The sequence below is a fragment of the Homarus americanus genome, unplaced genomic scaffold (assembly GCF_018991925.1).
Source record: "Homarus americanus isolate GMGI-L3 unplaced genomic scaffold, GMGI_Hamer_2.0 scaffold367, whole genome shotgun sequence".
Taxonomy (NCBI): domain Eukaryota; kingdom Metazoa; phylum Arthropoda; class Malacostraca; order Decapoda; family Nephropidae; genus Homarus; species Homarus americanus.
Genome location: NW_024743709.1, coordinates 4,144,888 through 4,161,160, shown reverse-complemented (window position 1 = coordinate 4,161,160; position 16,273 = coordinate 4,144,888). Strand labels below are relative to the sequence as shown.

At 38.1% G+C, this 16,273-nt stretch overlaps 2 protein-coding genes across 3 annotated transcripts in view; both read right to left on the bottom strand.

Moving 5' to 3' along the window:
- Positions 1–1,985: 1,985 nt before the first annotated feature.
- LOC121877338 lies at positions 1,986–5,969 on the bottom strand. The gene is made up of 3 exons (XM_042383050.1): positions 5,601–5,969; positions 3,474–3,703; positions 1,986–2,495 (listed from the first exon to the last, which is right to left on the bottom strand). Exons 1-3 carry the CDS (start codon positions 5,844–5,846, stop codon positions 2,363–2,365), a joined length of 609 nt encoding a protein of 202 aa, XP_042238984.1. The 5' UTR covers positions 5,847–5,969; the 3' UTR covers positions 1,986–2,362.
- Positions 5,970–15,877: 9,908 nt separating this feature from the next.
- Positions 15,878–16,273, bottom strand: part of LOC121877310 — a 31,742-nt gene continuing 31,346 nt past the window's right edge. For both annotated transcript variants that reach the window (XM_042382995.1, XM_042382994.1), the window contains exon 5: positions 15,878–16,221. The gene's annotated coding sequence lies outside the window, so the exon portion shown is untranslated. The remainder of the gene's footprint in view (positions 16,222–16,273) is intronic.

Below are 16,273 nucleotides of genomic sequence, written 5' to 3'. Positions count from 1 at the left end.
GGAATGGAACCCTTTCCTAACCCGGGGACTCCCTGTACAATACGTACTTTGTTAGCTTTGTTTTGAGCAAAATGCATTGTTGTCTTGGTTCAAGATTCCTACTTATCAGTACACTGGACCCTTGCTTCCCTGCCTCCTTTCCTAATCTGCCTATCGGTATGGAATAATTTGTAACCTTTTAATTTGGTATTTGAAAGGTAACTCACATGAGTAAGTTTATCCATGTTTTGGTAAATGCTATTACAAGTATATAGATTTTTTCGGTGCATACCAACACCCTGATTTCATCCATTTTATTTCTCATACTTCTACTGCTTGTATAGCAAGACATTTAAATTAGTCGCGATTTGAGTCCTCTCTTTGTCGCGCTTAGGTATTAACTCCCTGCCTACTTTAGCTTTTTCATTATTCCAAGTGCTATTTATCTGTAACCTTTCACTTTCCTTACCTGCACCCACTGCAGCCTCCTTGATCCCCATGCTCACATGTCCCCTAGCAATTTAAAGAGTTCAACATATTCTTTTACTGCCCTCTCGAGAGAACCAGCCAGGGTTGCCACCCCAACCCTAGATAAATGTATCCCATCCTTACTGTTAATTATAATTGGATTTCAGTAAAAAAGGAACGTACAGGTAGGTGTACTGCATAATTTTTTTTTTTTGTCAATGGAATTCAAGAGTATTTTCAAAAGGAATTCCTTGTGAATAATCAGAGATAAGTGTACAGATATCCCTTGTTATCTGAATGGGTTAGGTTCCTTGAAAACCATTTGGATTACGAATAACACAGCTCGTATTCACAGCTGGTGTTGTTAACTGACTGATAGTAAAGTACTACTGCTCTGTACAGCCAATGTCAATGTGTCCGCTGGTTAAGAGTGAGGCAGGAAAGGATGAATGAATTTCACAATCTAAAATATTTTTCATAATGATCAAGATAATTGCATTAACAACTGTACAGTACTCTGCTTATATGCAGAGCATTGTATATTTACAGTAAATTGTTTAAATTAAATAAAAGCATACAGGAGGTCCCTGACTTACGAAAGTCCAACTCTTGAACGCCTGCTGATACGAACGGGGTTAAACTTGAAATTTCCAGCATTTCATTTACCTGATGACTTATTTTTTACTTTCAATTACTGTATTTTGTCATTCTATTTCTTCTTTTGTCTTAAATTAAGTGATTTTAGATGTACAGTATATAACGACTTTGGCTATGATATAGTGGGGTTTTAAACATTGTTTTTTTTAAGTACAGTATGCATAGAGCATGTGTTCTGACTTACAAACGTCTTCAGGAATGGAACCCGTTCATAATCCGGGGACCCCCTATATATAGTGTATTACTTGTATAAATAAAACAAATACTTTAAATAAAGCAGACGACAAAGGATAGTGAAGGGCTTTCATGATGATTCAAGAGGGGATGAGGTTAAGTAAGTCAGGTGAAGAAGGTCAAGTGGGCAGTGAAGTTATATAATCCCAAGGTAGGTGAGGAATGGGTAAAATTATTATTTCTCTTGTTCATGTCATTATGAAATCCTATGTACTGTATTTCACTGAAGATATTATTCAGTGTTATAAATTGCTTGGGTAAATATTCTTCTCAGTTAACAGTATTTTTTCATTAACCAGCAATACTCTGTTCCCATAGGTGCTAGATATGAAAGTTTACTGTAATACCGAGTATATTGAATTTAAAAGAGGAAATATATTCAACAGCCACATTCTTTTGCTTACAACTACACACAGTTTTCTTCCCTCCTCCTCTTTAGGGAAGAAGCGATTACTGTACTGTACTGATAAAAGGTTGTTCATAATCTCAACTTGTCAGCTCAATCCAATTCAATCCTGATAGTTAAGCTGCCCACATCAAAATAAAGGTGACTTCTGAGTTCGTATTAGCTGTTCCTGGTGTGATACTCGCACTTATCTTTAATAATAAAGTAATTAAATTCACAATGTAAATAACAGACTAGTAAGTAACATTTTAAAAATAATTTATTCTTAATATAAAATACTTTGTTATCCCAGAGAACCTTTATTAGCAGTTTCATTTTATTCCACTTAGATTTCTTATACCTGTATAAAATAACCATTTAGTCCTAGCTTTATCAGATGAGCTAGATTATCTTGTATAATATTATTATATTGAAAAAATATCCTGGTTGGTCTTACACTTTCGACACAAACAATAATAATCATCATGACACGATAAGTAAAACCTCAGAGTAATCATTTTTTTCAAAACAATTTGCGGATTCAACACTTGGGTGACTGCCTGCAATTACAGTACAGTATTGTTTTATATACTGAATGTATTATCTCCATACAGTACTGGACTGCCATCAGCAACACGGTCACATTTTATGCAAAAGCTCTCGTTCAAACTGTTCAGCAGTAAAGGTTCCCTCTATGGCTTCACAGTTTGGGTTGAATACTGAATATGCACTTATTTCTCCCTTTTTCTTTGGTTCAGATCTCAAGTTGTACCTGAAAAAATAATCATGAAACAGTAATAATAATAATAATACCGGTGAAAAAAATACCTGGCAATAGTGGGGGTAATAATACAGATTATGTAATAGTAATAATAGTAAAGGTAATAATAATGTTAGTAAGTAAATGTGTCGATCTTTACAGCCATAATTAACTACTGGTACAGAATCAAAAGTATTTCTTGGACTTTTTTGGGGGCAACTATCAAAAGTATTTCTTGGACTTATTTGGGGGCAACTAAAGACCAAACCGAGGAGTTGTTGGCCCCAATTATCTTGCCCATTATAATAATTTTAATGCTAAATGATCTGAGCGCCCTCCCAATTATGTTTATAGGAGCTTGAAATGTGAGTCTAGAACTTAGTTTTGATTCAGTAACCTGAAGCCTCAGTGGTTGAGTCTACTACTAGGTCATATCCATTTTGACTGATTTGAAAGGGTGATAAGACTGGTTATATTGCACCAAAAGCTTCACTACATGGACAAAGTATCCTCTTCCTCTGGGGAAGACAGGCTTGACCAGAGGATGTTTTATTGGTATGGATCTTAGGTCACTTGGTGATGATCTGTAGGTTATTAAAAATATTCTTCTTCATACTGTCACTTACATCTTATAAAGATTAAACATTACATATCAACTCTTGTGTTTGGATGTTAAAAAAAGCCCGAGATATTTTAATTTGCAGTACTGTACTGTACTGTACTATATTATAAAATAAATATGCTTTTTGGTAACGAGCCTATTTACCTTATAAATTTTGACCATGCAAGCCTTTCAACCATAATTTTTTCTTTCTTCTAATTCACTTTCTTACAAAGTACTGTATGTACCATTTAAAATTTAGCAATTATGCTTATTCCCAAAACTCAAATCAGAAAATGATTTTAAAAAAAATGAGAAATTAATCTATTCTTTTCCCCAATCAATAACATACTGACATATTTACCAGAAAATTTCTTGCATGCACTTACCACATTAAGGCAAAGGCACTAAAAATAAAAAATACTGCCCCAAATTCGATGAGGATAAACACTTTGAAGAGCAACAGCCACATCATGGACTTCAGCCCCATGGCAACCCAATCCAGTGTTGTGTAATTTTCATAAAACCTAGATGTAGTGTCATGCAGGTTTACTTCACTGTCATCTGTGCTCATTCCAGAAGATCCATCATTTCTTAGTAAAACTCTTTTCCTTGTTCCCTAAAGGTGAGAAGAATAAAATTTTTACATATAAATATAGGCATATCCATAGATCTTAAATTCCTAAAATGATTTATCTTAAAAAAAAAGTATTCAAGATGAAACATGACTTCTTTCTTATCTCAAGAATATCCCTCAAATTATGAGGATTTCAAATATATTCGTAACACCTGTAGTATTTAAGCAATTATTTTTCTCAACATTAATCTACGTCAACATTTTACCTTCTGGCGACATGATTTTTTTACTTCACATAATCATTACTTAGACGGAACACTTCAAACATTGTCACATTGTATGACTTACCTGACATAAGACAAGCTTATCATTATGTAAAATGATGATGCTTTAAAGAATATGACCTTTATTTTTGGAGTAAGTGAATATATTACCCAGTTCCAAATGACAATGGATGCACAAAGTGGGTAGGGCTTCGAAGGTGAAGGCAATTGTGGGGTAAAAACACACATAAATCAAACCTTTGAAAACCTGACCTAACTTTTCCTAACATTCAAAAAGTCCTGATACTACGCAAGCGTAATTCTCTCAAGAGATAGGAACTGTCCTCTCATTGGTCAAAGCTGATCATGTGAAGTTGAGGTGAAAGATATTTGAATATACTGTATTATCCTGTGAAAGTGTTTTTAGTGTACGTAAAATCCAAAAATTTTGCTGTATCCTCATAATGCCTATATCACGTTCAGCGGAATTTAACGTGTCTGGTTGAGTTAAATAAAGTGAGAGTTGTGTAAGAATAGGCAATCTATTAGGTTAGGAAATGTTAGGTCAGCTTCTCAAAGGCTTGATTGGTACATCAATTTAGTGTTTAAACACCACATTTTTCCTCACTTTAAAGTCCTGCCCACTTTGTAAGAAACCATTGACGTTGGTAGAGGCAAAGGGTCTTATCAACATAAATGAACAGCGACAAAAATAGTTATATTTTAAATTACCATGAAAAGTAGAAGAAAAATTAATTTGGCATTTTAAATTCCCTTTATGGTCAATGATGAATCTTAGTAATGTCTGTGAACAGCGCTATCACCAGAAGGAGTGGTTCGGTTTCATTTATTTTTTCCACAGATGTTCTTATCATTATAGTAAGTATTTTAAAAGAGGCGACATTTACGAGAATCTAATTGACACTGACCTAACCAACCAAAGAAACCTACCTAACCGTACCTAAATTCCTATCTGGGGGGGGGGGGGCTCTGCCTTCTGGACCCCCTGCCATATTAAACAGAAAGTACTGTACTTACTTATTGATATCTGATACCAATGAAAGCAACTTTTTTGAAGTGTCATGGTGTAATTTAAGGTTTTTTGTGGAAAGGAGAGTATGCTTGAACCCAGCAGGTCCTGTCCACTACAGGTGATTTATGATCGATTCTAGATAGAGGAAATCTAAAAAAAGAAAAAAAAATAATGGTATCATTATTTCAGTCATCCATTGAATTTTTGGATTTTAAGTTACCACCGTCCGAGAGAAGTTTTAGGTTAGGTCAGATTGAAATTATGTTTTTTTCCGGTGGTTTTTGATGTGTTTTGAATGATTCTGACCTACAGTACTTCCAAATACAGTAGGTGGATGACCGAAACGATAATTCTACCAAAATACTTATACCTGGTAATTAATGGTAAAACAAAAAGTTGGTGCCGCTTTTAAAATACTGTACTGTAATAGCTGATATGAAAATAAATGAACAAAATCAAACCACTCATTCTGGTGATAGTCCACATCTCAGAAATTACCTGAATCTTTACTGGAGTGTCTTTAATAATTTTTTTTTAAGTTGCTACTTAATTTGCACCCCTGTTCCAGAGATTACTACTTTATAATGGAAAATATCAAGAGAGTAATTTATTTATTAATCTATTTTTTTTATTTAATACTTGCCTTAGAACCGATGACTTTACTGCTATTAGGAATATCTGGTTCTTCACTACTTATATCTGATTTATCGTCTGTCACACATGAAGAACTGGAGGGAAGGAAAGTGTCTTTTGATGCCCCGAGTGTCATGATGGAGTAAAGGAAGTTCCACAGTCGCCGTTTAACACATTTTCTCGCCTCTTCCTTCTTTTTCTGAAGCCGGTAGAGAGCTAACTGTTCCTCCACGCTACGTTTCTCATTTATTGACATTTCTAAGGTTTCTAAACTCTCAGTAAGACGTCAGCAACACAAGACTCGTTCATAACCTTTCTTGACACGTCCACAGCAACACAAACTTGGGGTTCGTTTACACCGGCTCTGAACCCTCTACTGAAGCCACGAACCCCCACTTAATGGAGCTCATAATGAAACCTGATTTTTTCTCATGTCTTATAATATTTACATGAGTTACAGCTTTTAAAATCAATACATATTAAATTATGTACTCGGCCAGGCATAACTATTGAAAAAAAATGGTATTAGTTCTTTATTTCGTTTACTTTTTTCCATAAATGTTCTTCAGATATGAAATAATAAACCGATACCAAAGCTTTTTCCTGTAATTTTATTTTTTTTTTCATTTTTCTTCATCTACGATCATAAATCACCTGTAGTTGGCAGGGCATAAAAAATGGAAATTACGGGATAAAACACGGTAAAAAATATTTTATCACATGACAGTAATAAACCACCTCCAAGTGTTTAGTATGTGTAGAAATAAAATACTTACTGTAAATATTCATCAAATTTTTCTATCGTGTTCGTGTCTCATTGTTTTATGACCATAAATATTGATTGTCGTGTTTTCAATGTTATAGGGTTCACTTTCCCTGGTTTTTGTGTATGAAAGATGACATTCAGATAGTGGATTTGAACCCTTCTATATCGGTTTCGAATCAATTCTAGGTTATTTCAAGTAGCATTAGATTCTAAGAAAACTGTAAGTTTGTATACTTATTGTTCTTTTCGCCAATAAAAGCAAGGAAGGTAGAGTAAGGAGGCTCGACTCCCCATACAGCTGCGTGCTACCCAAAAATAGCATCAAATCACTACCTGGGTACTTAGTAGTTGGGTCGGTTAACGATAGACAGCAGTGTCGTCGCGTGAGTCTCGTCTACGATAATCACTTTTGTGTGATAACGTCATCTACTGTAGCCGGACATCAAGATTCGTTCAGTGTGACAAAACCAAGTTACAGGAAATGGCTCCACGTGGTTGTCATGGTTGTGTTGGTTGTAGGAAGGACAAGAAAAGCCACAGACATAAAATTCCATCGCTTTCCTAAGGATAAAGACCGGTAAGTTTATAATTATGTCATGAAGATAAAGTGTAGTTACTAGTTTAAGTTACCATGGCTTCGGCCCCATGTCTGCTATGAGGTGTGTTTACATTAATGTTTAAAGGAATCATCGGCCTCAGTTTGAGGAAGATTATGAAACTTGACCTCTTGTTTTAATAGTTATATGAAATTTCTCCAGATTACTGGCGCGGTGAACGGAAATAGTCGCAGGAAAAAGTTAGAAAAAATTTGACAATTTTGACTCGGAATAAAAGTCACAGGAAAAAGTACATGGATAAGATTGTTATGGTGAATCAGCCCTTTTTGTATTTCTTGTTATTGTTACTTTATATAATAAAGTGCATTATCACATTCTTGTTTACCTTTATACCTCTACAATCAGACAAGAGTGATCTTGTAAAAAATGTGTTTAACCATGAACAAAATACTGGAGACCGTAATTTCAGTCATTTTGGAATGATTTACGTATTACAAATGATAATTAAATTAGGTGTTCTTCATAAATGAATAAATGAAGTATAAATAAATATATAAATACCAGATTATAAATACGTCTAGGTTAGTATAGTAAGCCCGCTATACGGCATCTTCCGTTTTCTATGAATACTGTAGTTATGTCGGTCAGCTCTAGATAGCGTAGTGAACGGCAGCAATGAAAAATACACGCAAATTTAAGGGAGCTGAGCTTCCTTACTCTACCTTTCTTGAAGGAAAGAGATTCCAATAGCCATCTACGTAGTACTGACATTCTGTTCCGAGTGCGGGTTGTTCAGATTGTTCTTTGATTTATTGCAAGTTATCTCTGCCTGTAGAGGATGAAGACCGTTTTCAAGAGTTCATTTGTCAACTTGGATTAATTGGCAGGACGTACAAGTGTTCAAAATGCAGCAGCAGAGAAATGGCAGTGAAGAAAAAATGTGTTTCAGTGCAACAACCGATCTTACGTCCCCTACATCGGGATATCACACAATGCCGCTTCAAGAAAGTTGCTTTCAGTGGTACCAGATATCAAAGTAAGTTCTTTCTGCTTAATATGCCGGGGGGCGGAGCTCCTCTGTTAGGGAGTTAGGTAAGGTTAGATTGATGGTATTTTATGCAGTTTCAGCCCCAACTCAGACTAATTTTTTTTTTGGGGGGGGGGGACAACTGAGTAACCACCCATTTGCTACGGAAAAACAAAAACATTTGGTCGAACAGTAGTTGGGGCCGAAACTGCAAATTTGCCAGATTGATTAGGTCAGGTTCTGTTTGGTTCGTCAGCGGTTCGGTATTGGGGTGTTTTTAGACAATTTTGTACACTGACTACTTGGTGTTCTATTCGTTTTCTTGTGTAAAGGCTTAGTTTTCTAAATAGAGGCGAGTTAAGATTTAGGTTAGATTTGGATAGGTTAGCACATGATTTCAGCCATTGTTTTTTCCCTAATATAATACAGTATCCTCTTGATGTACTAAACAACTAAAGTAATCCAACATCTCATTTTCATGTTGGAAGGAAGAGTGTTTTCCATAAAAAAAATCGCAAGGAGAGTGCTTTAATACCACTGGAACGCTTAATAACGCAGTGGTGGTTCACTCAATAACATGCCATCTAAATTTTTTCCATGGCACTGTTCGATGTTTGTGTGTTATACTGGATACGCTAAAGCAATTAAGCATTAGTTTCCAGTTCCAAGAGAAAAAAAGATTTATCGGACCAAATATTAGTCAAGTATTAGGCTTACGTTTCAGGCTTATAATCTTGAAAATGTGGAATAGTTCAAAATGTCATTGTAAGTACTGCTGAACATGCTGATTAAAAGGCTAATATGTAGTAGCTGGCAACACCCATTTATATATTTTAATCGTATCCAGGGAGATAGAGGACAAAACTAAAAATTATTTATTCTATAACATTACCTTGGGAAATGTATATATTTCGAGTTATTTTGATTTGTTATATTTTAATTACACTTTCCTGCATTTAAGTGTAACTTGGCCAATCAGCGTCAGTGTCGATGTGACATGATAGTCTTAGGATGTGCTTAGTTCTTCATTGGCTAATCAGCTTAATTCCTCATTGGCTAATCAGCTTATTTTTTCATTGGCCAATCAGCTTAATTCTTCATTGGCCAATCAGCATAAGTCTCTGTGAGTGGCCAGTTGGAAGAGGCGTCTGTGTGTATGAAGGGTGTACTTTGGCTAACTGACGCGTTATTCAGCGCATTTTGGGATGGAGAAGAAAGCCTCAGCCATTGGCATCTTTAGGGCGCACAGTGTTCTCGTTTTGTCAATAAAGTGTCCAAGATGTGATTCCGAGTGTCCGTACAATATAAATTGTCATACGTGGTACTCTGGTAAGAGACAGACAAAGATCACTTTTATTTTCCCGCATCGCTTAATTAAGGCAAATTTCTTACACTCCAGGGGGTCGGAGGAAGTTAGGTCAGGTATTTCTGGTTTCTATGGTTTGGTTAGGCTAAGTTTACTAAGACTTAACGTTTCATTCGTAATCTTGATCTCGTCGATTTTGTTCAGAATCTCAATATTGTTACTCCAGAACATACTGATTAAGAATCTGGTAAAAAAAAAATATATTTTTAATTATTTTTGGAGCGCTACCTATGATGGTTCTTCAAGGCCAGTTTTCTGGTGTGAGTGACTGACGGCTGTGATACAGGATACCGCACTGTTTATTGGTTTTATTGTACTGGGAATTTAGTATTTTGTTTATGTTTGAGGATTGTATAACCAAAGTGTAGGGGTCCAGATCTGGAGGTAGGTTTTCCTTCTGTGAAAGATTGTGTTATGGGTTTTCTTCGAGGTTTAAGAGCAGTTTGTTACATATTACCCAGTTCCCGACTTTAGTCATTTCATTGTTCATTTATCATCAAGGAAAGATCTGAGTGGCTGGCATAATGATTACTATCGTCCGCAAATTAGTTGTGTTTTACGAGTGTGCTGGTGTGGACTATATCATTATGTATAACAAGAACAGTACAGGGCCGAGAATGGAACCTTGAGGGACACCATACAAAATCGGCGAGGAGTCAGAATAATGATTATTATAGCAGACGTACTGCTTTCTGTTCGATACGAGGTAAACCATTTGTGGGATAAGCCCCTAGGTCCGTAATGTTAAAGCTTTGATAGTAAGATGGTATGGTCGACAGTATCAAAAGGCTTTTCAGAGGTCCAGGAATATTCTGACTGTGAACTGACTATCATCAAAGGAGTTCAAGATATCATTAGTAAAGGACGGCGGAGTACTCTCAGTTAACGTTCTCGTTCTAAATCCAAACTGAGAATCTGTAAGGATGTTCGATACATGGGAGGACCGATATGACCTTCATCACCAGATTTTTTTATATGCTGGGTGAACATTAGCAATTTTTAGTTTATCCGGAAGGACACCACTAGCGAAGGAGAAGTTATGTGTGTGTAGGAGAACAGGTAGTAATAGGTAGGCCACATTCTTAATGACGCTCATTGGACATTTTTATGATGGTCGATAATAATCCATCTGCCGTGACAGGACAAGAACAACCGGTTTTGCTATCAGTTTTGCAGGTAGGCTTCAAATTCCTCACTGATAAAATAATCATTGAAGTGGTTGGTAATGAGGGAGGGTTCCGTTACAACTGTATCATTTATCATAAAAGCTAAGTGGGGATATAGGTTGAGTGTTCCTGTTCTGGAAAGACCTGATGACTAGACAAGCGGTTCAAATTACTAGCGAGATAGTCACAGGCTTACCAGTAATTGTCAAGATATCTACTCGGCGGTTTCACAGGTCACGCACTAGTCACCCTTATGCTGCCTATACGGTAAGGTTAGGTTAGGCTAGATTTAGATTACGTTAGGTTTAGATTTGGTCAGGTTAGGTTAGGTAGGGTTCTATTAGGTTTGGTCAGATTAGGTTAGGCAGGGTCAGGTTAGCTTAGGTAGGGTCAGGTTAGGTTAGGCTCGGTTAGGTTAGGTTGTAGGTCTGGTTAGGTTAGTTTAGGCTACGTGAGGTTATGCTAAGTCATGTTATGTTAGGTTGAGGTAGGTCAGGTGAGGTTAAGTTTTGTTCTGGTTGATTAATTTGGGTTTGGTTAGGTTAATTTATTGCGTGTTTTCACCATCACAATGTGCACCTTTACATCTACCTTCTCGGGACTCCTAAATTTAGGTAGGGATGGGGCGGGGGTGCGAGTCAGTGAGTCAGTATTCTTAATCTACAGTGATCAACTAGAATTAGCTCACCTGTATCTCCTTCACCTACGCATTCCTCTGTTAAATAAGCACACCGGGAATAAGAGGAATTCTTTCGATATGAAATATGTACAAGTATCAGTATAACACCCAATAGCAGATCTCAAAGCCGATCATACAGAATAAATATCTCGTGTGGTTCTAAAAGCTACTAGCTATATTTATTTGGGAAACTTCTGCATGTAAAACCATACAGCTTTTTGAAAATCTTGTAACATCTTTGGAACCTTCATGTTTATTATATATTATTATTTTTTTATCCTATTGTAGAATAAAGTTGGATTTTAATTGATCCCGTTTCATTTTTTTTAACCTCTGTGTTTACTTCTCGTATTCACATGTTAAACGATAAAGGTTTCTAAAGACAACGCTGAAAAAGTTTTGGAACCTTTGCATTTATTTATTTCCGGTATTTATTATGTGCAGCTAGAAAGAATTTGTAAAGCGTTCTGTGGTATTTTATTTATTTTTTGGTAATAATTGTGATTGGTAAAACTCTTAATGAAACAATATTGGGTTTCTAAAAGGGCCTATGGTAGTTTAGGTACGTTTTCTAATTTGGAAGTGTTTTATTTATTTTTATTGGTTTCCTGTGGTTGTTGATCAGCTATAGACACTGCGCACACTGGGGAGAAGTACCTATGTGTTTTTATCTGAAGCTTACCTAACACACGCGACCAAAATATTAATCGGTAATTATCTTGAGCTAGTCCACATAAACCTCCGGTAAATTTTGAAAGCTCGCTGTAGGTACTGAGACCCACTTAAAACATCAACGGAGCCACACTTTGAAAAAAGAAACACATGCCATTGAAGTGCTACTTATAAAATGGAATCAACATCTAAGACCATTACTAAGATATTTGTATTTTTTTTTACTTTTATTTCGATATGATTGAAGTTTCTTAAGTTATTGGAACGAAATATCTCTCTCTCGACTGCAAGTGTTGAGTGAGGCTGATTTGTTTGTTATTGACAATGATTAGTGCTTGTGTATGTACAGTATCTTAGAGGAGTCATGGCAGGGGTGAGATTATATAGTTGTGTGTGTAAGACGTCAAGTGCGTTGGGGAGAGATACCTTCACCTCCACAACTCTGAATACATACACACACACACACACATAAACACACACACACACATAAACACATCACACACACACAATCCTCTGCTATCCTCTAAAATAAATCAAAATCAATTGCGGGAAACAGACCTACTTGCTCTCGTGTCCTACGTGGTAATAACGAGTTGTGCAAAACGTTACTGACTGAGCAAACTTCATTAGTCGGTGCAAACGAAATGATTACGTCATTCAGTGTTATATTGATGTGTTTTATTGAGGTGGTGGTGGTGTTAATTTCACCCCGTCCTCTGGCTTCTTCCCCTGCCTTCTCCTTCCCCTGTCTTCTCTTCCCCTGCCTTCCTTCCCCCTGTCTTCCCTCCCCTTCCCCGTCTTACCTTCCTCCTGCCCTCTCCTTCCTCCTCCTGCCTTCTCCTTTCTTACCTCCCCTCTGGGTATTCTCTCTTTTCCTCCTCCCTCTCCCTCTCTGCCCTTCCTCCTGCCCTCCCTTCTCCTGCTTCCTCCCTTCTCCTCCACTATCTTCCACTTCACCTTAGGGCATTTATCTTGAACTTGAACCCATTCGAGAGAGAGAGGGCGTGGGCGATCTACCTGCGTGGGTTGGGCTTCCTTATTTATCCCACCAATCAAGAGAGGAGGTGGGGGGTCGTAATTAGTCAACCTGTGTGGGCGGGGCTTCCTGATATGTCCCACCAATCAAGAGAGAAGGTAGGGGTCGTGGGCACTTACTATCTCACCAATCAAGAGAGGTGGTGGGGGGGCGTGATTAGTCTACCTTGTGAAGGCTTCCTTATATCCCGCCAATCAAGAAAAGGTGGAGATCGTGGGCGGGACTTCCATATACCCTACCAATCAAGAGAAGGTGAGGGTCCGGCAGGATCAGCGAACATGACCTCACAGGATTTAAGGCTGATTCGTGTTTCTCAATACAAGGCTTTATTGTCGACATCTCGCTGACCTCACGGGTGATGGCAGGAGGAGGAGGAGAGAGAGGGGGAGGATGAGATAGAGGGAGAGAGTGAGGAATGAGGAAAGGGGAAGTGAAGGGGTGTGGAACGGAAGAGGGAATGAAGATAGGGGGATGAGGAGAGGGAAGGGGAGGAGAGAGAGAGATAGAGGGAGAGTGAACAGTATCATTAGATGAAAGAGATATAGGGGGGAGGGAGGAGAAAGGAGGAGGAGGAGGGGGAGAGAAAAGGAGGAGGAGGGTGACAGAAAAGGAGGGAAGAGATCATTGGAAGTACCAACAATGCTAAATCTCCGTATTTTAGGTTAATAATGCCCTATGGGGGAGGGGGACGTTGAGGTGTGGAAGACCACTTGACTACTACCTAGGGACTAGAGTCTTTTTTAAGGCTACTCGTACTATCAAGAACATACCTGGACTATTTGGGTGGAGGGTCACTTGAGTTATTTGGGAATTATCTAGGTTACCTGAGGGCTCATTAGGGACTAATCTTGATCTTGGGGTTGGTGGGCTATTTTGAGAGAATCTTTGTTAGAGTTATACAGACTTTACCTAGAACACTTGAGGGATGTCTCCAGATTACGTAGGGACTATCTTAGCTACTAATGGTAAACAAGGGACTATCCGAGCTACTCTGGGCTACTTGAGACTATCTATAGACCCATTGAGAGCCACAGCTGATCTATCCAAGATGCGAGCCTGAAAACTAAATTACTTAGATGGTGGATTGGGGAGATGCAATTGGTCGTAAGGGTAATTAGAACTCTGACTATTATAACTATTGAGGTTTAGTTGGAAATATTGGCAAGCTGGCGAATCAGATTATCTATTACGGTAATATTTTCAAGGCAAGAGGGAAGGAGGGGGGGGGGAGTGAGGCGGGGGGGGGGGGTAGAGGGGGGGACACTGCTCATTCAACAAGCGATAACTTTACTCTAAGCTAAACACGTCATGGCTAAGATGACAATATTACTCTTAGTATCGTCATTTTTTTTAGTTCAGTTATTTCTCATTTTCTTTCGTTTACTCATTTATCTTTCGTTTACTCATTTATCTTCCGTACATTGACATGCTTACAAATGTGATGTTTATATTTTTTTTCTTCTATATAAAGTATTGAATTGTCATCGTACTTTTAAAAAGACTTTTAGATTCTTGTAATATTCAAGGTAAGACCTACTGCTAAAACCCATTGGTAACACTGAATAAAAATTGGCCCATTGAAACACTGAAACACATGATTACCTACCAAATATTAACTCACCTTGAACAAGACAAAAAGAAAATATTGGAACATCGTAACTACTCATGATACACTAAATAGATCGAGAAGCACGGCGGAAAATGTAGTGTTGGAGAGCTGAGGAATAGTTATGTTAAACCAGCGCATCTAAAAACAATGATGAGATTTATTGATCGTTAAAATGTATTCAACAGCAAGGTCTCAAGTTCACCTAACTGACAAATTTATTATTACTGTTGAAACCCTGAATAGAGAGAGTCTACATTTTCACTCATTTGACGAGCGTATTAAATTAGAAAAAGTAATAACAACAAAGGAGGTGAAGTGTTGGAACATGAAGGAGAGGTTGGGCTTCAATAACGCTGGACTACGATGGGCAGCAGTGGTGGGGGGGTAGACCTCAGGCGATACTCTCGGTCATTACGTTAATTTTTACTTCATCTTTAAAGTTTTAAAATATCGCCAGTATGTAGTGTGTAAAATGGCGACAGTTTACATAGATTTCGCTAGATGGATCCAACACTGATGAACACATACACATACACTGATGCCACACCGCGCTACCGAAGATAATCTCAGGGTAAAATCTTTATTGTTAGGAGTAAACCTGTGACAGTAGGGCCATAAAAAACGTGAACACTGACAGGAGACTTGATAAAATGATGAAGCGGCGGCGGCAAGACCTACGTGAACCAACTATTGTCACCACTACGGTCACTTGTACCGCTAGCACATACAGTATATAGCCAGCTCCTCTTAAAACACGTTGTAGTTGAAAATAGTTAAAGAATAATTCGTTCTCTTGATATATTCCACAGTAGTACACTTAAATAATTAATCTCTATAAAGTAAAATCACCTAAACATTGGCTATTAAATAAGTTATTATTTTTCTGGTTAAGAATACTGCCTGTTGCCTCCATTTATCTCTAACTATGTATTATTTATTTTATTGATATACTCTTCGTTAACGTAACGGTAAGAAGGACGGAAGTGCATAAAAAAACACAAGACTATCAAAATAACGTACATAATAAAGCTGAATAAAAGAGAGAGAGTGTGAGAAGTTAGATATATTATTTATGTAATGCTATACAACGGGGTGTGTGATCCTAACTTCGTAGTAATGTGTGAACAACTACAGATATTGTAAAGAAACCTCGAATGATCTGTAAACGAAGGAGATAAAGATATGGACAGAAGGAGAGAGGCAGGAAGACACAAAACAGACTAAGCTACACAGGTGATGGTGTGCCGTAAGAGGTAGGCGGGCGGCCCAGGAAGGTGCCTCATCATCTGTTGTAACAGGGATTGTCGATACCAGACAGCACGTCCCCGCTCCCGGTCACTACCACATCGTTTGGTCCTGCCCCTAACATCCCTACCCCTACCCGTTCCTAATACCTTCCCACTGGTCCCAACACAGCCCTCACGGTGCCCCGGGAGGAAGAGACAGCCCTTAAGGTCTCAGTGGGTCGATGATCTTGGGCCGATTCACCCTCGTCGTCCATGTTTGGGTTTCCAGGAGTACCTCGTCCTCTGGCAGATCAGCAACTCTCCTCCTCCTCTCTTCCTCTTCTTCTTCCTCTTCTTCTTCGGCAAGGTCTTCCTCGAGGATGACGTCCTCGCCGGGAATGTGTCTGGTCCTCCTCCTAGCGGGGACAAGTGCTCGACGGTCGCTGTAGGAGTCGTCAGCCATGGCGGAGATGCTGTACACCTCGTCTCCCGTCACTATCACCTCTCCCGCCACCTCTGGGTCGTACCTGGCGGCCAGCAAGAATGAAAGGTCGTACAAAAGTGCACGAACACACACAC

Excerpts from the sequence above, each read along its gene's own strand:
- LOC121877338 (XM_042383050.1), bottom strand. The coding sequence starts at position 5,846 with ATGTCAATAAATGAGAAACGTAGCGTGGAGGAACAGTTAGCTCTCTAC. Across the intron at positions 3,704-5,600 it reads GTAAAGTCATCGGTTCTAAG|GGAACAAGGAAAAGAGTTTT; the intron begins GCAAGTATTAAA and ends TCTCACCTTTAG. Across the intron at positions 2,496-3,473 it reads AGTGCCTTTGCCTTAATGTG|GTACAACTTGAGATCTGAAC; the intron begins GTAAGTGCATGC and ends TTATTTTTTCAG.